This window comes from Ascaphus truei, chromosome 21 (assembly GCF_040206685.1).
Source record: "Ascaphus truei isolate aAscTru1 chromosome 21, aAscTru1.hap1, whole genome shotgun sequence".
In the NCBI taxonomy this organism is placed as follows: Eukaryota; Metazoa; Chordata; class Amphibia; order Anura; family Ascaphidae; genus Ascaphus; species Ascaphus truei.
This window is the reverse complement of record NC_134503.1, coordinates 5,292,222-5,315,430: the sequence shown is the minus strand read 5'-3', so window position 1 is coordinate 5,315,430 and position 23,209 is coordinate 5,292,222. Positions and strand designations below refer to the sequence as shown.

At 42.0% G+C, this 23,209-nt stretch overlaps 2 protein-coding genes and 1 pseudogene across 4 annotated transcripts in view; 2 read left to right on the top strand and 1 right to left on the bottom strand.

Annotated features, from left to right (window-relative positions):
• USP20 (ubiquitin specific peptidase 20) overlaps positions 1-23,209 on the bottom strand; it is a 122,515-nt gene that overhangs the window by 33,272 nt on the left and 66,034 nt on the right. For both annotated transcript variants that reach the window (XM_075578643.1, XM_075578644.1), the window contains one exon: positions 11,897-12,067. The gene's annotated coding sequence lies outside the window, so the exon portion shown is untranslated. The remainder of the gene's footprint in view (positions 1-11,896; positions 12,068-23,209) is intronic.
• The window catches only part of LOC142472028 (torsin-1A-like), a 31,976-nt gene continuing 12,336 nt past the window's right edge, over positions 3,570-23,209 (top strand). The window contains exons 1-5 of one of the 2 annotated variants that reach the window (XR_012789569.1): positions 3,570-3,870; positions 6,224-6,489; positions 7,275-7,450; positions 7,994-8,121; positions 9,061-10,962. Coding sequence is in view for 1 of the 2 variants with exons in the window: in XM_075578682.1 (XP_075434797.1) it covers positions 3,591-3,870; positions 6,224-6,489; positions 7,275-7,450; positions 7,994-8,121; positions 9,061-9,305 (1,095 nt within the window). In the remaining variant the exon portion in view is untranslated. Of the gene's footprint in view, positions 3,871-6,223; positions 6,490-7,274; positions 7,451-7,993; positions 8,122-9,060; positions 11,767-23,209 lie in introns of those variants that run through there. The other variant, XM_075578682.1, reaches the window with a different exon arrangement.
• LOC142472433 (torsin-1B-like) overlaps positions 12,493-23,209 on the top strand; it is a 23,053-nt pseudogene continuing 12,336 nt past the window's right edge.

Sequence of the window (23,209 nt, the reverse complement as noted above, 5' to 3'; positions counted from 1 at the left end):
GTCTCTCTTCAATCAAGTTGCCATAAAGTGTGTGCACTACCTGTTAGCAGCCTCGGTATACTGGGTAATTCCATTTTCTCTAATTCTAATAAAAGACACCCCTGCCCATCAATACATGGGAGAGTGGGCTCTGGACTTTCAGACCGAAATAACGAGAGAAGACTGGGAGGCTATAAGGGAGAATGCGGATAAAACTTCCATTTGTACTGTAACATAAGAAAACATATATAAAAATAATGCTAAAATGGTATTACATCCCCAAGAGATTAAAGCAGATGTTCCCGGAGGTTTCAGATAGGTGCTGGAGGGGCTGCGGACAAACAGGAGATCTGGCACATATCTGGTGGTATTGCCTAGCAATGCAGATCTACTGGAGGAAAATATTGAAATTGGTAAAAGACGTGGTGGGTGTTACGATCCCGCTAGATCCAATTCTAATAATCCTAGCCAATCCCATGGAAAATGTGAATCACTGCACAATCAAATTCATTTTGCCTATATTAACGCCAGCTAGATGCGCTGTGGCAGCAGCATGGAAAAAGACTCTCCTACCCTCCAGAAGAGAGGTTATTAGAAGAATAAACAAAGTTCAATTAAAGAAAAAACTGTGAGGATTGGGCCTTGTCCCCTGTCCCCGTGACGAGACAGGTGACAGAAACGTACCTATTTTCTGAACCATACTACGAGGAAGTTCTATAGGGTTTGGGAACCTTGGGAGGTTGGACTGGGCAGAGAGTTGAGATGGGAGGTCACCCATAGGTGTAGGAAGTGAGATGTAATCGAAAGGGCCCAGGAGGAGAGTAGTGTTCCTAAGTGTGGAATATTTCATTGTTTTTTCCTAAGTATAAAATGTTGTATGATATGGAATGTGATTATTGATGTATGTAAATCTTATGTATACGATGGTTGTCCCCCCCCACCCTCCCTTTTTCTTTTTTGTACCTCACCCCTTCCCATTTCACTGTTGAAAACTTCAATAAAAATATAAGTTTAAAAAAAATGAGAATATCATGTGATGTCATCTACTGTACATACTAAGAGTTACAGGTGTGTATTCGTGGCAAAGAGTGGCATATAATAAGGCCAGACACGTGAGGTCTAGCAGGTAATAAGGGACCGATATCCATTTGTCGCTCAAATTTAGGATCAAGACTGTCCTGATTAGTTTTGTTGCGTCCATCATGACCGCCTGAATCTATTTATGCGACTCACGTGTGTCTAAGCATTGGAGAAGGGAAGTTATGAGTGCGGTTATATACTGCGGCAAAATGTAAACGTCGTTTGGAAGAAGTTTTTTTTTTTACTCTGTCGTAAAACCGTCAATCTCGCAGCTGATTTACAACAGGGGTCGGCTTATGTTGATTCAATGGGGAGAAAATAGTACATAAAATCTGATTTTCATAATACCTTGCTCAGACTTAACAGAGGTGTGTTTTGGACCAAACACGTGATTTTTCATTTCGGCGCCAGTGACCTCTCTGGGAGAAAACCCTGACATATGGTAACGTAATATATAGAGATTTATGTTTTATCCTGTTTTTTAAAGAAACTGTCCTGCATTTACTGTAATTGAATGTTCTTGTAAACCTTTTTCTGTAATTTAAGCACTGTATTTATTTATATATATATATATATATATATATATATATATATATATATATATAAAAAAACATTTAATAAATGATGCTTTGGGGCTCTGAGTGAACCTTTGAACGCTCTAGTATTTTCAGACACATTTTGCTACAACAGATTTTTGTGTGTTAAGTCCATAGTTTTTTCTATTATAAACGGGCCTGAGGCCCTGGCAGATTTTCATTTTAATACAAAAGAAGTAGCGCAGGGAAGGCAGGAAAACGAGATCCACGGAGTCCCCTCTACTTGATTCAACCCGGACCACCACGCGGTTGTCAAACCGGAAGTAGACCAGGGGTGATCTTTCTGGGTAAAACCGTTCGTCCCGCGAGAGCTGCTGCTTAGCTAGAGCAGCACTCATTGATTTGCCAGGGGAGGTTCCAAAGCCGAACGTTATCACACAAAAATAGTATATGTTGTGGACAAAAGAAAAACCCTCTACGCATTTCGCGCTAATTAGCGCTTCTTCAGGAAGAACGTTGTGTGATAACGTTTGGCATTGAAACCTCCCCCATGCGAACGGGACCAGAAAACAAGCTGAGGGCCACTGACCTGACGGGCGCAGTCTCGAACTCTTGGGAAATTTCAGATGTTAATTTTACATATTTTTGTTTGCATAATTCTTGGGTGGTGGCAGCGTATAGATATAATTGCAATTGAGTAAAGGGTTAATATTAACTCATTGAAAATACCTTACGGAAGAGAGAGGTGAGTTGGCTAGAGTATATATGTGTATGAACCCTGGTTGCATATCTCTGATATGGTTGTATATGTCTGACTTTTCCCTTCCCTAAATATGGCAGCCATGTCCCGTCAGTCCCACGGGCCAATAGGAAGCTGTAATGTTTTTCATAACTTTATTAAAAAATATATATATTTCTTATAGTGCTTTTTTCCCCAATGGGACTCATGGTGCTTCACCATACACAGCAATTTTACCGACAGTCCCTGCCCACAAGAGATAATGTATTTTTCTCTGAGATAAAGTGACGGCCAAGGTCACATGGAGCTGACACCAGGAATTGAACCAGGTTCCCCTCGATTAAACTCAACTGTCAATTTACAGAGTCAGTCTTTACTCACTGAGCCACTCGTCTTTGAGGGAAAAATATTTGCGGCTGCCTATTGGATAACTGTTTCACTGTCCAGGAAGTATTCCCGCGAATTTTCCATAAAATGGCCACCATACCCAAATCTCACAGAATTGGGTCCTTGTAGGTTGACATCTGACAGACGCGCGCGTGTGTGTGTTCATGAGTGTGCGTTTACTTGTCACACTTCTGATTGTCACTGGACAAACGTAGATCTCAACATGTCTTTTACCGCATCCCAATCTGTATTTGGTAAACTTTCTGTTCCTGCAGTGAGGGTTTTTCACAAGTCGTTATTGCAGTGAGCACCACATATATCCGCCCGCTGAGACTACATTGCTAATCAGTGTGACCCTGAATCCACTATTAGTGCAGGAACCTTTGGCAGCCTTTGTGATTTCGTGTCACTCTTCCCGGAATTGCCACCAGGCAGAGAACAGACACGTGTTTCCTACCCAGCCCCAGCCCCAGCTCAGCTGCTGCATGGGAAAGTGAAAGTGAAAGCAAAACGTTGGGAAATTCCTCATTCATTAAAGCGCCTACGCTGATCCCTGTATATAAGCACACTATATACACACTGTATACATTATATATATATATATATATATATATATATATACACTGTATACATTATATACACCCACTATATACATTATATACACACATTATATACACACTAAATACATTATACACACTATATAAACACTACATACATTATATACAGTATACTCAGTATAATAAACACTAAATAAAGGAAACACTGTATATATATATACAGACCTAGCGCAGCTATTCCTGCTTTCATCTCACGTTACGTAGTTTGCGTTAGAGAATCTACGCATGCGCAGTGCGCACTGGAGATATCCTATGCGCAGTGTATCGCGGAAGTCACCGGCTGTGTTCCCGTGCTCCGCTCCCCCCATGGCTCCCGCGGTACTGGAGGTGACACCGAAGCCCCGGGCGGGGAAGTTTCTCCGGCTCGTGATCCTGGCTCTGCTCTCCGGTCCGGTCGTATCATTGGAGCCCTTCAGTGTAGGGATCGCTATCGCCACCGCCTCGGCGCTCACCGGCATGCTGTCCTACCCGCGCTTCTACTGCGGCCGCCTGGTGGAGTGCTGCGAGGAGGAGAGGCCGCTCAACGGGACCGGTGAGACCGGGGCGGAGGGACACCGGGGGGCTGGGGAGAAGGGGGTGCTCGGGAGGAGGGACCTGGGCGGCTAAAGGAGTCTAGTGATGAAATGGTAACAAGGTCCCCAAATAACTAGTATGGGCTTCCAATGATGATGGCATCATGCTTCTCTTGTAGTGGTCTGCTCAATGGCTGCAATATGGCCCCTGTAACGGACAGCATTGCCAACATGGCATGTGACAGGCGGCATTAGCGACATGGCCTTTGTCACAGGTGGCATTTTCAACATGGCCCCTATGGTGGCAGTTGGCATTGGCAACATGGCCCCTGTAATGGCGGTTGGCATTGGCAACATAGCCCCTGTGACTATTATCTCCCTCTTGATTGTTAGTATAGTGGTCCAGCCATGAGAATAACGAGTCCCCAATGCAGTTATATATGTATATTAAGATCTATATAGCGTCACCAATGTACACAGCATAGTATACATTTATAGGGGGCGGGGGGAAGTGCGCCAGGAGTAGCCACAGTCAAATTTACCAAATGCTTAATTGAAGAGGTAAGATGTTAGGTGTGGAGAAGTATGTGTTTGGGAAATGCCGTGAGGTTGGGAGAGAGGAAACCGTTCCGAGCCAAGTGCGAGAGGTTTCAGGCTTGATGGCTGTAGAAATAAATGTAGCAGAGAGTACAGCCTATAGCAGAGAATAAAGGTGAGAAGGGCTATAGCGCATATCATGAGATATTATGTATTTAATCCATCTGTTGCTTCAGGGGTTAATGATACAACAATTTGAGTTTAAAAATACAATATATTGGGTTTGACAGGTCAAGACACATTTGTGGGGTCCATTCCAGAGAGAGGGGATATAAAGTTGAAGGACTTTTATTAAAAATTAGAATATTCTGTGATATCTCCTGTACATACTAAGAGGTTACATGTGTGTGTTCGTGGCACAGAGTGGCATGTACTCATACCACACACTGCATTGGTAAGAGGTACTAAGGGACACATATCCATTTGTCGCTCAAATTTAGGATTAAGACGGTCGTGATGAGTCTCGTTGCGTCCGTCATGAGCTGCTGGATCTATTAATGTGACTCACGTGTGTCTAAATATTAGAGAAGGCTCGTTACGAGTGCGGTTACATACCGGGCAAAATCTAAACGTTGTTTGTAGCAAAACATTTTTTACTCTGTCATAAAACTGTCAATCTCGTAGCTGAGTTACGACAGGGGTGTGCTTATGTTGTTTCAATGGGGGAGAAATAGGATATAAATCTGAGCAAAGATTATGAAAATCAGATTTCAACAGGGGTGCGTTTGTGGACGTGATTTCTCAGTTCTTCGCCAGTGACCTCTCTGGAAGATGATCCTTATATATGGTAACGTAATGTTATAGGGATTTCTGTTTGTTTTATCCTGTTATTTTAAGAAACTGACTAGGTATTGAGCCGAAAAAACAGAACCGCTCACCTATGGAAAGCCTAAATATATATATATATATACTATTAACAGTCTAATCTCACTAGTCAGTAAGGTGGGAGAGGGCTTTAGATACAAAAGGGGTAGGGAGAAGACATCCTTGAGCAGAACGCAAAAGTTGGGCTGGTGCATAGCGAGAAATTAGGGCTAAGAGGTAAGGAGGAACAGAAGATAAACTTTTGTAGAGGAACAGAGGAAAGAGTGGATTCTGGCAATGTTGCAGAGGAAAAATTGGCAAGATTTAGCAACGGCAAAATATAAGAATGAAAGCGAGGAGTCCAACGTTACACGGGGTGCTTGGTAGACGGTGAGTGGTAGTGTTATTGACTGTCACAGAAAATGGGGCAGTTGGGCCTGGTTTACGTGGGATTAAGATCAGCTCCCTTTAAGCAGGGTTCAGTAACATCATTGATTTCCCTGTGGGAAGGAGCAGAGAAGGTTTTTTTTTAGTCGAAATAGCAGCAAATTAAGATTTGCATGACTAGCTGCCATAGCTTTGTAATTAAACTGGCTCCAGTTACATTATTTCTATATGTATAAAGTAACTCCAGTTATAATTCCACACTTAAATGTGGCACTTTAAAATGTCACTACCCCTCAAGATAGGCTTTCAATAATAAAGATATTAATGTTATCCTTATAGTCAGTGGTCGACAAATCACCAAAAAATCTACTCGCCGAACAAAAAAATCTACTCGCCACCTAGTACCACACGTGTGCTGATTGGGCCAATAGGAGCTCGCCACAATGTTAAATCCACTCGCCCAGGGCGTGCAAATGTGTAGGTTTGTCGAACACTGCTTATAGTAACTTGTTGATGTTCTGGTGCAGTTCTTGTCGTCCTGTGTTTCATTTGGGGCCAAGGTAAATTACTTCTCTCCTGTTTCAGCCCTGCGGCACGCTCTGGATCAGAATCTTTTTGGGCAGCACCTGGCCAAAGAAGTCATCTTTCGGGCACTGACCAGATTCATGAGCAATGAAAATCCCAAGAAGCCGCTGACCCTGTCCCTGCATGGCTGGACCGGCACCGGAAAGAACTTTGTCAGCAAAATTATTGTGGAGCGCGTGTACGACATGGGCATGAGTAGCAAATTCGTCCATCTCTTTGTGTCCACTGTCCATTTCCCACACGACAGCCTGGTCCACTTATACAAGGTGCTTTTATACAAGGGATCTGCTTAGCATAGTGATTACACCTCTCATCACCGAAAGAAACATACCACAGTCACAAATGCTGGAAAGACTTAGAGGGTAATTCTGTATATGCCGAAGTGGATGTTTTCGGAGGAGAACTCCCATAGGCTTCAATAGTGTGCATGCTATTCTTTCATTTGTATGTTCCATATATGGGGTCCACTTCAGGAAGTCTCCCTGCCCCCCACCCTCTCCCCACAGAATTAGTGCACCACTGAAGTAGCTATCACGTCATGAGTAATAAGAGTGCATACATCAACCACTTGGACATTTTTATAGAAGAAGAGCCTTCTAGAGAAGGAGCGGTATAGTGGTAACTGTCCTTGAAGAGGCTAAACACTATTGAGATCCCAGTGTCCGCTGTTCGTGATCTTAAGAAAGTCACCTTATCTCCCTGTGCTTCAGGCACCGAAGACTAGATTGTAAGCTCCACAGGGCAGGGACTTGTGCATGCAAAATTCTGTGTACAGCGCTGAGTACGTTGCGTTGCTATACAACAAAAAAAAAAATTTCCCCATAATCTTCATTTATTATATATCACATATTCATTCATTTGATTTCATACAGTAGGTCATGTAGCTTCTCCATTCATTTGAGTTTATCACCTCCATTTACTTGAATGTAGCGTTTCCATTAGCCTGATGTCATAGAAGCCAATGGAGTTAAATCTTTGTTCTTTTGCTTTGTCTTGAGTATATGATGAAGAACCAGCTCAAATACTAAATAAAAGAAACTTTCGGTCACAGGACCAGCTGCAGTCATGGATTCGAGGGAACGTCACGCAGTGCGCACGCTCCATATTTATCTTTGATGAAATGGACAAGATGCACCCCGGACTTATCAATGCGATCAAGCCGTTTCTGGATTATTACGACCGTCTAGACGGCGTATCCTATCGCAAAGCCATCTTCATCTTCCTCAGGTAAGTGGCCAGTTGCATGGGTGAGATGAGGAACTCGGGCAGTCACTCCACCACATTAATAAGTAGGATAAACATTCATCAAGCAAATGGGTAACGGGGAAGCCCAGACCAGTTTTACCTCTGTGTGTCACAGCAGGTCTCTAGAAGGGCAACGTTGTTTAATTTAAAGAGGTTTAAAAGTTGATGACTTTGTACATAAGGTTTTATGAACTCAAACTTCTGTGACATGTGAGGGATTCGCTCCGTACTTTGTGGCTAGAAAAGGCTATAAGGCCAAAGGAAAGAGACTTCAGCCCACACTGTCATGTTTTACGGACCCCCGCCTCTGTTTACAAGAGGTGTGGCTGTCCCTGTCAAAACCAGACGTTTCCAAATACACTTAAGCCAATAGTTCTCATTCATAACAATAAAAGCTTTGTAAGACCTCACAAGTGTGTGTCAGTGTGCACAACGCAGTGCTGGTCTCCTATTGCTGCACTGGGTGATAATGTTATGCTGGGCAATGACAAGCTGCTTGCTTTGATTCCCATGTCCTCCTTTCAGCAATGCTGGGGGGGATCTCATTACCGGCGTAGTGCTGGATTTCTGGAGAAGAGGGAATAGTAGAGAAGATTTGCAGCTAAAGGATGTGGACAGTGTGCTTTCTTTGGGGGTGTACAACAACAAGAACAGTAAGTGCCCTGGCTGAAGGTCTCCCCAGAGCTTTTGCTTATTTTAGGAAGTGGGACTGGAGGTTTTACACACTAAAGGCTCCTGGCTGGAAAATGGGTGCAGTACTGAGGGGAGACTGCACACGTTCTCATATTACAACAAAACATTTAAAAGCGGCGCTGCATTTTGCCCCTATATTGCACCGTGTTGCATCTGTTTGTTCAATAACCCGTGTGTGAAGCAGAGACCCTCAAACATTTCTAGCTATTGTCCACTTTACCCACTGATGTGTTCTTGCTGGGGGGCTTCATTCCAAGGGCTGCCTATTTATGACATGATAGAATACTACAGACATGTCAGTTTTTACACCTTAGTTCAGTTTAGTTTAAAAGGCCTCATACCAGACAGTATTTACAGCCTGGGCATTTGAGGAGCCCTCAGACAAACCAGGGCAAACTCTAAGCCGAAAGGCCCCATAAGAACAAGTTTATTTCAATCTTATGAGCCCACCAGTGGTTCTGCACCAAAAGCAAATTTGGCATCTTTTGCACCCCACTGCTCCTTTTATGTTGTATTTTGTAATTGAGCGGTTTGCTTTCACACTTGCCCCAGGAAATTCATGTAAAAATGGTTTAGCTAAAAGTGACACATGGTGCATGTCGCTTCCCAGAATCCTTCTCTGCAGTTTAACACTATATGACATCGGGCATTAATTGGGGGATCTGTGGAAGACTAGCAGATACTCATCACGTATCACTACACACATCTTAAATGTTTAAATCAAATTAAATCAAGGAGCTCAAATAATATTTTGACCACCAGTGTTGGAAAGGCCTATAGCGGAGTAGCTCGTTTCTGTCCTCTCTCTGGCACTGAAGTGGTTAAGGTTTTGAGGCGAGAAATTGGCTCTCATTGCACCATGATGATCCTGGTCATGGTAATTTCTGCTCTTTCCACAGGTGGCTTTTGGCACTGCGACCTCATAGACAAGAACCTGGTTGATTTCTTTGTGCCGTTCCTGCCGCTGGAGTTCAGGCACGTGAAGATGTGCGTGGCGGCGGAGCTCAGACACCGCGGGTTCATGGCAGACGATGAGCTGGTGGAGAAAGTGTCCAAAGAGATGACGTACTACCCCAAAGAGGAAATGCTGTTTTCTGATAAAGGCTGCAAGACGGTGTCCTCTAAACTTGACCTTGTCCTCTAACCTATGCCACACGGCAGTGCCACAAGCCTGCCACAGGGATTTAACATCTGTGCAGACACAGACTGCAGCCATGACTTGGAAACATATTGTTTTACCCCTTTTAATTTCTGTCCAATTTCTTTCAAAGTGTATTTTGTATCCTTCTTGTGGGCATTGAATGACTGTTACCTTTATCAACACACCTCGTGGATACATCGAAGTACCCCGAATTCTTCCTGATCCGAACTTTTAATAACTGATGGACACAAACCACTTTTTTTTACAGTGAGGCGATTTTTCAGAGCCCAGCTGGAAGTTTTCTTTTACAAACTAACCTTTCAGTCTTTTAACAGTTAAATATATATTTTGACTTCTTTTTTTTTTTTTTGTGTGTGTGTGTGTGACTTTTAGCACCTTCATGTAGCCAAAAGGAGACATTTTGCAGTGAGGGCGATATTGGGAGAGAGTGTAACAGCAACAGAAATCCCAGCCAGTCCACTAATTATTATTCTTTGTTTTTAACGCTCCCACAAACCCATTCAGTCCCTGGGGTGTCAGTAGCATTACTTTTGAAAGCATTAGAAGGATGGACAAGGTGGCTCAATGTCAGATTTGTAGTACACCACCCCCAAAAATACTAAGGAAACAAAAATACATAAATATGCAAATTCCTCTGCATTTCTAACCCGGATTTTAATCACTTTATAGCATTTCATTCTGACATCTTAAAAAAGGCAGTGGTGGGTGGCACTAAGTTCCTGCACATTCCCCCATAAAATAACTCGTCTCTTAATTATGATAGAGTTTTGTGGTTTGAGTCCCTAAAATGTTTAACACATGGAGAAACCGTTGGTAAAGGTGTGGATACATTGGTAAATTTCTATTGTCAGGTAGGGTTTGGATAATTTTTTATACTGTTTCTAAGAAATCCAATTCAACGATAATCCAGTTATCAAAGGCAGAATGTCATAAGTACACAGTATAATTGTCTGATAGTTCTTTCATATATACACAACTGAACCCCGTTATAACACGGTGCTCTGGGGCCAAAGAATGAGACCGCGTTATAACCGGGATCGCGAAAATAAAAAAAAACAAAATGTCCATGACACAAGCACAAAGCAGCTCACAGCACTGCAGCAGCCCCACAGAACTGAGAGCACACAATCAACAGGTAGGGAAAGTGTGCGTGCGTGTCCGTGCGTTATTAAAGTTTGCCCACATTTTTTTAAACGAGAGCCACGCTCCCACCGCGTTATAAGCGGATCCGCATTGTAGTGGATCACGCTATAACGGGGTTGAGGTGTGTGTGTGTGTGTGTATATATAGATAGAATCTGATTGTATGTTCAGTTACATTGGAGAGTTATATTAAGGGTACAGCTGTCTCTATAGAGAACCCCTGTTTAGGGTGATACTGAGTGATTATTGACAACTGTAGGTTTTAGCTGATGCAACCGAAGAGGCTATGACAGTTAGATTGGATTGATAAGTTCTGAGAATCTTCCATTACATACTGTATGCCATATTTGGTATCCTATGTATGGAGATGTGTGCTGTTTCTTATGAGATCATATCAGGTTGGCTATAGGACCTTACCTGGAAGGAGAGTTGGTTACACCAAGCTGATTGGGTAATTTTCTCTGTATAAAGACTGGGAGGAAGAGACAAGGCGAGAGGCTGGAGGGAAAGAATGATAACGCCATGAAGATGGAGGCAACAGAAGTTTTTTCATGGCATTAAGATCCACTCAAACAGAAAGAAAGCGGTGCAACCATTTTTAAGAATACCATGATTTATTTGGAACGTAAACTGCCATTTTGTACTATTTTTATGTAAGTAATTATCTTCAAAATAAGTTTTTTTGTTTTTATGTGATGAACCAGAATTACTGAGGTCTGTTATGGTGGCGTAATTATGAAAAAGATGTAAAAAGACATTTAACACCGTTCTTTTGTACTTTTATATAAACCCCCTCCACGGTTTGTCTTCCAAGTAATTCATATACAAAAGCGCGCCTCGTACGTATTTTCGTATTGATGCTGCCGGCTGTGCAGCAATGAATGTCGTGAAACTGTGCTAGGGACATGTACCTTAATTAACCTATTCAGTGCTAAAACCGAAACCTATTGTGGAAGAGGTTTGTAGAATGTAGCTCAATGCCAAAGTCATTGGCCCTTCTTCTATAAACGGCCATAGCGCTGTGGTGTTCTCCCATGGAAAACCCCATTGAAGTCTAGTTTAAGAATAAGGGCCATTGTCTCTTTTTAAACCTGGATCGTGTCCGAGTGTAATCGCCTTGTTTTTACATCAGAGATTTGTTATATATTTTTATTTGTGGATTATTCTGTCCTATTTCTAGTAGCACGGGTGTGTGTGTGAGGCTGATGCAGGGCTGTTACTGCCGCTTAATAATCTAATGCAATGTGTTACTGAGCGGGTTCTGCTGAATATGATAAATAAATACTACTGTACAACTGGAATGTTACCGTAGATTGATTAAGATGAAAATAAGTATTAAATAAAATGTGTTCTTATTAATGTGTTGTGCTGGAAAATGTATGCGATTTACAAAAATATCACCTTTTAGCTTAAAACAAAAAGAATACAAACCGTGATTCCTCATTGAAACAGGAAGTGGAATCCTTCCCTTAGCCAACGGAGTTTTAAACCCAGGTCTCCTGTGTCACAGTCTGGTGGCAAATCGCAGGGTGCTGCCCACGCTGGAGTCACGATTATAGGGAATGTGATTAGGGGTCTCTTCACCGTCCCCGTCTTTATACACTGCAGAGACATGAACATGCAAGAAGCAGCTTAGCAATGCAACGGCAATGTGGCAACACTTACTGTGAACACACAGATACCCAGCAAGCTCTCAGAAACCCCCCAAAACTACCACAAAATATTTATATCTATATGTGTCAAAAGAAGTGCTACTGGGCGTGGCTAATTGTATAAAACAAGAAACAAAGAAGTCCAGAGCAACATCCAATGTGACAAAAATACACAGTGAAATACCTATATATCTCTTGAAAAGGGGTCATTTAGTTAACCCTTTGGCCAAAGCGTATAAGCCTGGGAGCCACTTTCAAGGCATGACCATAATATCGCAGGTCCTAACACCAACTGAATAAAATCCGCCCGGGTTGATAGGAGGTGGTAGCGGGGCAAGGAGGAACCAAAGGCCCAACCCCTTTAGTGTAGGAGACATGGAGAAACCAGAACCGGAACGTAAGTCTAAAACGAGGAGAAGAGCCCAGTGTGACGCTGCTCACAGGCTGCAGGAAGTTTGGGCGTAAAGGGGGGGAGGGAGGGGGAGAGGGGGGGAGGAGGGGAGGGGGGAAGGGAGGGGGGAGGGGGGAAGGGAGGGGGGAGGGGGGAAGGGAGGGGGGAGGAGGGGAGGGGGGAAGGGAGGGGGGAGGGGGGAGGGGGGGAGGCCAGGGCACTCTGCATAGCATGTTTAATACAATTCTTTTGTGTCAAATGACAGCTTTGTGTCTGATTTTAGTGCATGTGCCTCTTTACAAACCTGTCTTAGGGTGGCTTTCATCTGTATTATATTTTGTTTAAATACATTACAGCACCCAGAATTGTTCTGAAATAAAAGGATTGCTCTGCTCTTCAGACCGCTTCACCTGAACAAGGGATAACCCTGTATGTTTGACAGGCTGACTCACAAGGGCTGCGCTCAACAAAAATGGCCGCCAGGGTGGAGCAGACGTGATATAAGTCCCAGAAATGAAAGCTGGCGGTGTGGTGCTTCTGCTCTTGCCTGGTGTGGGCGGTCAGCCCCATTACCCTACTATTCCGTGCCTGTGCTCATTTGCTACTGTGCCTTGTCATACTTCCGGGAGTGCTGCAGTGAGGAGGGGGGTGGTGTGAACAGCACAGGTACCTGGGGGGAAGGCCAGGGCACTCTGCATAGCATTAGTACCTTAATGGTGGAGGGGGTATAGCTATTTCCTGGGGAGGGGTAGAGGACTGTGTATACCATTAGTACATGAGTGGTTGTGTAACTAGTATTAGGGACTCTGCACAGCATTAGTACCTTAATGCTGGAGGGTATTGTGCAAAGCATTGGTACCTGAGGGGAGGTTAGGATGAAGGACAGTTATTGAGTAGGCAGGGAGTGATTTTAATTACCAGGACCTGAGGAAGTGTATAGCATATGGGAAGTCAAAATAATTATCCTTCCTAGACTTTTGTATTATTTCCAGACTCTACCGATCTCTGTCCCGCATAAAAGAAATCCAAAACAGATTAAGCAATTTATTTGGAAAAACAACCAGGAATAGCCAGGTCAATTATGCTGGAGACTAGGGAGGGACGTCTCAAATATTCTAAAGTATTATATTGCGAGCTGGCAAAACGGGTCTCAGAGATCAGCATTAGCACACAAACACGGTGCATTGTGACACTCTGACTCACACCAGCACTGCAGCTGAAACTAGATCCATGTATGTTTCAACAATATAAGACTATATCTCCATATGGTGAATTGATCTAACTGACTCACGATACACACACCAGCTGTTACCTCCATCTGATATACAGAGCGACATTTCCATCATTATTATAGGAAAAACCTGTCCCGTTTTCAGGGCTGATTTTTACTATGTGCAGAGAAAGTAGCTATGCTTTTCTTGTCTAGATCTGCTTTTGAACTAAATAAGTTCCGTTTTCACATATAAGCATCTGCTATGATACTACCTACACGGTATGGCAATAAATGAATATGCTATAAGGACAAGCACGCAGTAGCTACTCTGACACTAATCACCTGGATAGGGCATCTGATAACATGGTAAAAATAGTCTTATGTCCCCCTTTTGGAAGTACCTTAGGGCTATAGGTAACATTTACAGGTATCAGCGCAAGGTATTACCTCAGGTGCACCAATACATGGTTACACATGCGCAGTGAGAGAGTCCCTCACTACTAAGCACAACAGTGCTGGGAAATATATGTCCTTCAGCTTTGGTGATATACAGCATCTAACCACTCAGCTGCACATCTCTCATTAACCCTAGAGATACCAACACTCCATGCAGGGTATAGCAATTGCATTCTACTTACCTTGCCTGATGTGCACATGATTTTTATCTGACGTTAGTCTCGGCACGGTAACACTCACATGACTCATGCGCAGTGGGATCTTTTCACCACACGGCACATCACGGCTGGGAACTGTTTGTTCAACACGTTCAGAATTACTTACCTTCATGCTGTTTAGCGTTGGACACTATTCGTCTTGACATCAGGGCACTTCATCTGTGCAAACACATACTACACAGCCTAGACTTGCTACCTATACTATATCCCATTAGCTAAGACTTAATGAGCATCTGCACGCAGTGACCTCTCACACTCTGTCTCAATCACCTCTTATTTGAGCCATCCGGCATGAGATCACTATCTTACACTGGTACTAATTAGGGGTACCTAGTAGTAGTATAGACTTATCCAGTCTATTTTTATTTGAGTGACTTACACCACACAATATTTTTAAGATATTTAATAAACTTTTTTTTTTTTTTTCCCTATGTATACATTTATTCACCCCTGACCATATATACTATAAGGGTCTGCTGTGCACCAATATAAGGGACTTTCTGTACCTTCCTCAGGTACACTCCTACATCTCGCATATTAAGTAAATGATTTATTGGCACGCCCCGAGAGGGTCATATGCCTGGGTGGGCCTGGAGAGCTCAGTCAAAAAAAAAACAATTGGGCTACCCTCTCTGGTATGGTCGGGTACTGGACCTAGGATGGGGAAACAGCCTAAGCCAGCGGTGATAGGGTTTACTCTGAAAATCTGGCAGATGGTCAAAAGAAAATATAAAGTGATGTCCCCTTTGTTTGGTAATCCAGGATTTGTCCCCGGCATGCAAGGACAGGGATATGATAGCTAAAGTCATATGGGGATTTTAGAGGTGGGAGATCTGTTAGTGAAGGATACACAAATGCTGTTTGAGGAACTGAAGAAAAAGTACAATCTACCACAATCCAAGTTGTTTAAATATATGCAGGTCCGACACTTTGTAAGGCATGGCTTCTAAGGTATAGAATTCCCCTGACCCACACTATTCAAAGATCTATGCAAAACAAGAAAATACCAAAAAAAGGGCTAAAATCATCCCTTTACCAAGGTTTAATTCTAATAAAAGACACCCCTGCCCATCAATACATGGGAGAGTGGGCTCTGGACTTTCAGACAGAAATAACGAGAGAAGACTGGGAGGCTATAAGGGAGAATGCGGATAAAACTTCCATTTGTACTGTAACATAAGAAAACATATATAAAAATAATGCTAAAATGGTATTACATCCCCAAGAAATTAAAGCAGATGTTCCCGGAGGTTTCAGATAGGTGCTGGAGGGGCTGCGGACAAACAGGAGATCTGGCACATATCTGGTGGTATTGCCTAGCAATGCAGATCTACTGGAGGAAAATATTGAAATTGGTAAAAGACGTGGTGGGTGTTACGATCCCGCTAGATCCATTTCTAATAATCCCAGCCAAACCCATGGAAAATATGAATCACTGCACAATCAAATTCATTTTGCCTATATTAACGCCAGCTAGGTGCGCTGTGGCAGCAGCATGGAAAAAGACTCTCCTACCCTCCAGAAGAGAGGTTATTAGAAGAATAAACGAAGTTCAATTAAAGAAAAAACTGTGAGGATTGGGCCTTGACTCCGTCCCTGTGACGAGACAGGTGACAGAAACTTACCTAATTTCTGAACCATACTACAAGGAAGTTCTATAGGGTTTGGGAACCTTGGGAGGTTGGACTGGGCGGAGAGTTGAGATGGGAGGTCACCCATAGGTGTAGGAAGTGAGATGTAATCGAAAGGGCCCAGGAGGAGAGTAGTGTTCCTAAGTGTGGAATATTTCATTGTTTTTTCCTAAGTATAAAATGTTGTATGATATGGAATGTGATTATTGATGTATGTAAAACTTATGTATAAGATGGTTGTACCCCCCCACCCTCCCTTTTTCTTTTTTGTACCTCACCCCTTCCCATTTCACTGTTGAAAACTTCAATAAAAATATAAGTTTTAAAAAAAGGAGAATATCATGTGATGTCATCTACTGTACATACTAAGAGTTACAGGTGTGTATTCGTGGCAAAGAGTGGCATATAATAAGGCCAGACACGTGAGGTCTAGCAGGTAATAAGGGACCGATATCCATTTGTCGCTCAAATTTAGTATCAAGACTGTCCTGATTAGTTTTGTTGCGTCCATCATGACCGCCTGAATCTATTTATGTGACTCACGTGTGTCTAAGCATTGGAGAAGGGAAGTTATGAGTGCGGTTATATACTGCGGCAAAATGTAAACGTCGTTTGGAAGAAGTTTTTTTTTTTACTCTGTCGTAAAACCGTCAATCTCGCAGCTGATTTACAACAGGGGTCGGCTTATGTTGATTCAATGGGGAGAAAATAGTACATAAAATCTGATTTTCATAATACCTTGCTCAGACTTAACAGAGGTGTGTTTTGGACCAAACACGTGATTTTTCATTTCGGCGCCAGTGACCTCTCTGGGAGAAAACCCTGACATATGGTAACGTAATATATAGACATTTATGTTTAATCCTGTTTTTTAAAGAAACTGTCCTGCATTTACTGTAATTGAATGTTCTTGTAAACCTTTTTCTGTAATTTAAGCACTGTATTTATTTTTATATATATATATATATATATATATATATGTTACCATACCAAAAAACAGAAGGAAAAAAGCTGCGCCTTACAGGAACATATAAACTATGTATGTCTATGTAAAAATATATCTATTGTATAACCTAATGATCTAAGCAATAATGTGTAGGTATACAGACCTATAACCATAAGATAGGCCCATTACAAACATAAAACATGTACACATGGAAAAAAAGCAATTGAAAGGATAAACCAGTCCTCAGATAGTTCCGATGATGAATATGGGTGCTGGTATGTAGGGTCTCCGGCAGCTCTCAATGTGGATCTACCACGTCCACAGGATATCACCATCCGGTCTAACTGCAAGCTCTTGGGGCAGTCCCAGGCTCCGTTGGTGAAGGAGCAGCGTCTCAGCAGATTCCAGGACTGATGTAAAAAACAGAAGGAAAAAAGCTGCGCCTTACAGGAACATATAAACTATGTATGTCTATGTAAAAATATATCTATTGTATAACCTAATGATCTAAGCAATAATGTGTAGGTATACAGACCTATAACCATAAGATAGGCCCATTACAAACATAAAACATGTACACATGGAAAAAAAGCAATTGAAAGGATAAACCAGTCCTCAGATAGTTCCGATGATGAATATGGGTGCTGGTATGTAGGGTCTCCGGCAGCTCTCAATGTGGATCTACCACGTCCACAGGATATCACCATCCGGTCTAACTGCAAGCTCTTGGGGCAGTCCCAGGCTCCGTTGGTGAAGGAGCAGCGTCTCAGCAGATTCCAGGACTGATGTAGGTCATCCGGTCAAAATGCAGACTTTGGGGGCATTCCCAGGCTCCGTTGGCAAATGAGCAGCGTACCAGGGCTGGTGTGCTGTAAATAGTCTCAGACAAAAGTTCTGTATGGATAGTGCCTGCAGCACTAGCGCTAGGATCAATCCGCTCCTGCGCTGGATGTAGACTTGAATGTCATATGTTAGTACTTTAGTTTAGTCTATCCTCGGATGCCTCTTCCTGTTCTCCTCCTCTGCTTCTCTACTTCATCCCTTGTTTGGATCTCCTCCAGAGGTCCCCCCATTCCCATCCCATTCCTTTCCCTCCCCCTTTTCCCCTCCCCCTTTCCCTCCCCCTCCCCCCCTATATTGTACCTTCCTTCCCAGTTCCCACCCTCCTCCCCTCCGTCTAAATTATGGATATCCATTCAATACACACCATTGTTGATTTATAAAATAGACACTTTAAAATAGGGACACTGGGTCTAATAGATGGTATGAGGAATCTACCCTTATATACATAGCACAACACCATAATAGTACTCTTAAATATATATAATTAATTTATTCATTAGATATTCACTTAAACATGGCCAACTAGGGCCTGGTAGTCACCACATAGAATAAATACAAATAGGTATATAGTATATAGTTTATAGTACACATAACTTATTCACATACACAACACTTGGTTCACTATATCACACTGTAGCACATAATTATAGATTTACCTTCCGGCCCCAGCTTTGTTTGTGGCATATAGACTCCAGTTACATAGTCTCCTTTTGAGTTTAGGCTTTCATTTGTATGAACATTTAAATTCATAAAAATTTATTTTTATTATTATTATTTTTATATTTTTATATTTCATTTTTTAATTTTTCATCCTTATTTTTATTATATTTATATTTAAATTCATTTTGTCCTTGGTCCAACCATATGGGATCATAAGAATTGATATTTGATTTAGGCACTCATCAGGGTGCAATATTTAATACTTGTTATATTTTGGTTGCACATATATTAATAAGTTCATAATGTCATATGATCTCTTTTTCTATCATCAATATCTAAGTATTATACTCCAAACTGGCTTATGTGTGATCATCCCTCTATCTACAGGTGGGATCTAGATATGTATTATCATTTCACAATGCTGAGTTATTGCAATGTATCCCATAGTTAATATTGATGGGGTTTGATCCACATACAAGACTAGTATTTTCAATTTTGGTTTGAACCCTAGAGAACGATGCTGTTTTATATTGTTGTTTTATAATTGGTTACTGATAACTATTTTATATCAAATATATGTTTAACTGTGTGTTAATTGTAAATGTATATTTAGCAATATGATAGACATTGTATGTATATGTTAAATTTATCATCTCCTCCAAATTCTTTCAGGGTAAATATCTGCATTAAATGTAATTATGTATTCTATAGTGTTGGTAGCACGGATAATGATTGCAGCTGAGTAGGGGCGTTTTTTCAACAATTACCTTTATTGGAGTGTGTATATAAAACCGGACCTCCCCCCCTCACGTTATCCCTTTGAAAAAGTTAGCCGAGACTGACGAAACGCGTCAGGGAGCGTCGTGACGTCAGACGCACTGACATTCAAGTCTACATCCAGCGCAGGAGCGGATTGATCCTAGCGCTAGTGCTGCAGGCACTATCCATACAGAACTTTTGTCTGGGACTATTTACAGCACACCAGCCCTGGGACACTGCTGGTACGCTGCTCATTTGCCAACGGAGCCTGGGAATGCCCCCAAAGTCTGCATTTGGACCGGATGACCTACATCAGTCCTGGAATCTGCTGAGACGCTGCTCCTTCACCAACGGAGCCTGGGACTGCCCCAAGAGCTTGCAGTCAGACCGGATGGTGGTGATTATTATCACATATGCTTGATTTTATTGTACTTCTTGTAAGTGCGTTTTTTACCCCTCCCTCCCCCTTCCCCTTCATTAAATATACTTTTATACGCTATGGGCGTGCGCTCTCTCCTCTCTTTCCCTTTTTAGATATCCTGTGGACGTGGTAGATCCACATTGAGAGCTGCCGGAGACCCTACATACCAGCACCCATATTCATCATCGGAACTATCTGAGGACTGGTTTATCCTTTCAATTGCTTTTTTTCCATGTGTACATGTTTTATGTTTGTAATGGGCTTATCTTATGGTTATAGGTCTGTATACCTACACATTATTGCTTAGATCATTAGGTTATACAATAGATATATTTTTACATAGACATACATAGTTTATATGTTCCTGTAAGGCGCAGCTTTTTTCCTTCTGTTTTTTTTATATATATATATATATATATATATGTGTAGAGGTATCAGTACCGTGTTAGCCGAGCTTCAATAATCAAAAAATAAATAGATGATACCGTTCTGTGGCTAACGAAATGCTTTTATTTGTGCGAGCTTTCGAGATACACTGATCTCTTCTTCCGGCGATGTTACAATGAATGAAGCAAAAGGTTACTTAAAAAACAGTGTCTCTTGGAATGTTATCTGTGCTGTTCCTTCCCCCGGTGTGGATGAGATTTATATGTATTTATATATATATATTAAAACATTTAATAAATGATGCTTTGGGGCTCTGAGTGAACCTTTGAACGCTCTAGTATTTTCAGACACATTTTGCTACAACAGATTTTTGTGTGTTAAGTGCATAGTTTTTTCTATTATAAACGGGCCTGAGACCCTGGCAGATTTTCATTTTAATACAAAAGAATGATAAACTAAAAAAAGGATATACCCTATAACTCAGCGCAAAAAAAAAAAAAAATATATAAAGTGTAAATACAATATGTGAATAATAAGCTTATTGCTAAGTGAAAGCTGCCACGGGGTCTCTGCCAAACAAATTCCTCACAAACTCATTACAAACAATTATACAAAAAATGCAATGACCCGGCGCTTCAGGCTACAACAATACCCCAGTCCAATGATTAGTCCATATAGATATGGAAAGTTCTTTTCAATATTCAAGCTGATGGAGCGATGGTGATCCAATTGCTGGCTGCTGGTTCCGAACTCCTCCTAGTATGTAATGGACAAAAAGGAAAAGACCATTGCGCAGCCACAAGAATCCATAAATAACTCCACAACAGATTAAAGTAATGAATTTACAGACTTGCTGTGTTATTGTTCCTTTGAGACAATCTGTGCTTTTAACCTCTTCTCTTCCAGATATCACGAATCCCACGTGTTGTATGTCTATCCTCCAGGTTTTCTGTCTGTTCACAGCATTACCACTTGGTCATAGTTCCCATGTGTTCCCAGAAAGGAAATAACATGAAAGATGATGGTGCAGATTGATAAAAATTTATTACAATAAAAATAAAAATAAAAAATAGCCAAGGGCTTACTCACATAAACCAGGCTGTATAAAAACAGCTGACAACGTGCCGTCCGCAGCTTGATACAATCAGGTAGGCAGGTTTCTGGGAGGATGGCGCTATTGTTGTTTGCAAAACCCTGAAGTGGCGTCTAACTCTCAGTAGTTACTCTGCGAGATTCGCCCCCTCTATTTGCTATAGCTTCCTCTATCTCAGCTTGAGGTGACCAGCACTGCAGAATGTGCTCTGCTCACCTCTCTGGGTAACTGCCGTCAGCCCGCGCTAAGCCTCGTGATGTCACACTCTGGCGTCTCTCCTGATCTCTATGCTCCTGCTTCTGAAGACCGTGTCAGTTCTAGCTCCTCCCTCTCCATACGCGTTTCGTGACGCAATGTGGTCACTTCATCACTTCATGAGCAGCACTCATTGATTTGCCAGGGGGAAGTTTCAAAGCCGAACGTTATCACACAAAAATAGTATATGTTGTGGACAAAAGAAAAACCCTCTACGCATTTCGCGCTAATTAGCGCTTCTTCAGGAAGAACGTTGTGTGATAACGTTTGGCATTGAAACCTCCCCCATGCGAACGGGACCAGAAAACAAGCTGAGGGCCACTGACCTGACGGGCGCAGTCTCGAACTCTTGGGAAATTTCAGATGTTAATTTTACATATTTTTGTTTGCATAATTCTTGGGTGGTGGCAGCGTATAGATATAATTGCAATTGAGTAAAGGGTTAATATTAACTCATTGAAAATACCTTACGGAAGAGAGAGGTGAGTTGGCTAGAGTATATATGTGTATGAACCCTGGTTGCATATCTCTGATATGGTTTTATATGTCTGACTTTTCCCTTCCCTAAATATGGCAGCCATGTCCCGTCAGTCCCACGGGCCAATAGGAAGCTGTAATGTTTTTCATAACTTTATTAAAAAATATATATATTTCTTATAGTGCTTTTTTCCCCAATGGGACTCATGGTGCTTCACCATACACAGCAATTTTACCGACAGTCCCTGCCCATAAGAGATAATGTATTTTTCTCTGGGATAAAGTAACGCCCAAGGTCACATGGAGCTGACACCAGGAATTGAACCAGGTTCCCCTCGATTAAACTCAACTGTCATTTTACAGAGTCAGTCTTTACTCACTGAGTCACTCGTCTTTGAGGGAAAAATATTTGCGGCTGCCTATTGGATAACTGTTTCACTGTCCAGGAAGTATTCCCGCGAATTTTCCATAAAATGGCCACCATACCCAAATCTCACAGAATTGGGTCCTTGTAGGTTGACATCTGACAGACGCGCGCGTGTGCGTGTTCATGAGTGTGCGTTTACTTGTCACAGTTCTGATTGCCACTGGACAAACGTAGATCTCAACATGTCTTTTACCGCATCCCAATCTGTATTTGGTAAACTTTCTGTTCCTGCAGTGAGAGTTTTTCACAAGTCGGTATTGCAGTGAGCGCCACATATATCCGCCCGCTGAGACTACATTGCTAATCAGTGTGACCCTGAATCCACTATTAGTGCAGGAACCTTTGGCAGCCTTTGTGATTTCATGTCACTCTTCCTGGAATTGCCACCAGGCAGAGAACAGACACGTGTTTCTCCCCCAGCCCCAGCTCAGCTGCTGCATGGGAAAGTGAAAGTGAAAGCAAAACGTTGGGAAATTCCTCATTCATTAAAGCGCCTGCGCTGATCCCTGTATATAAGCACACTATATACATTATATATATATATATATATATATATAAATATATATATATACACTGTATACACATTATATGCACACACTATATACATTATATACACACTATATACATTATACACACTATATAAACACTAAATACATTATATACAGTATACTCAGTATAATAAACACTAAATACATGAAACACACTGTATATAAACACTAAATACATATTATATACACACACTGTATATAAACAGACCTAGCGCTGCTATTCCTGCTCTCACCTCACGTGTTACGTAGTTTGCGTTAGTGAATCCGCACAGCCATGTGTACCTCTAACCAGTGACCGCTCGGCTGTTTGCGCATGCGCAGTGTATCGCGGAAGTCACCGGCTGTGTTCCCGTGCTCCGCTCCCCCA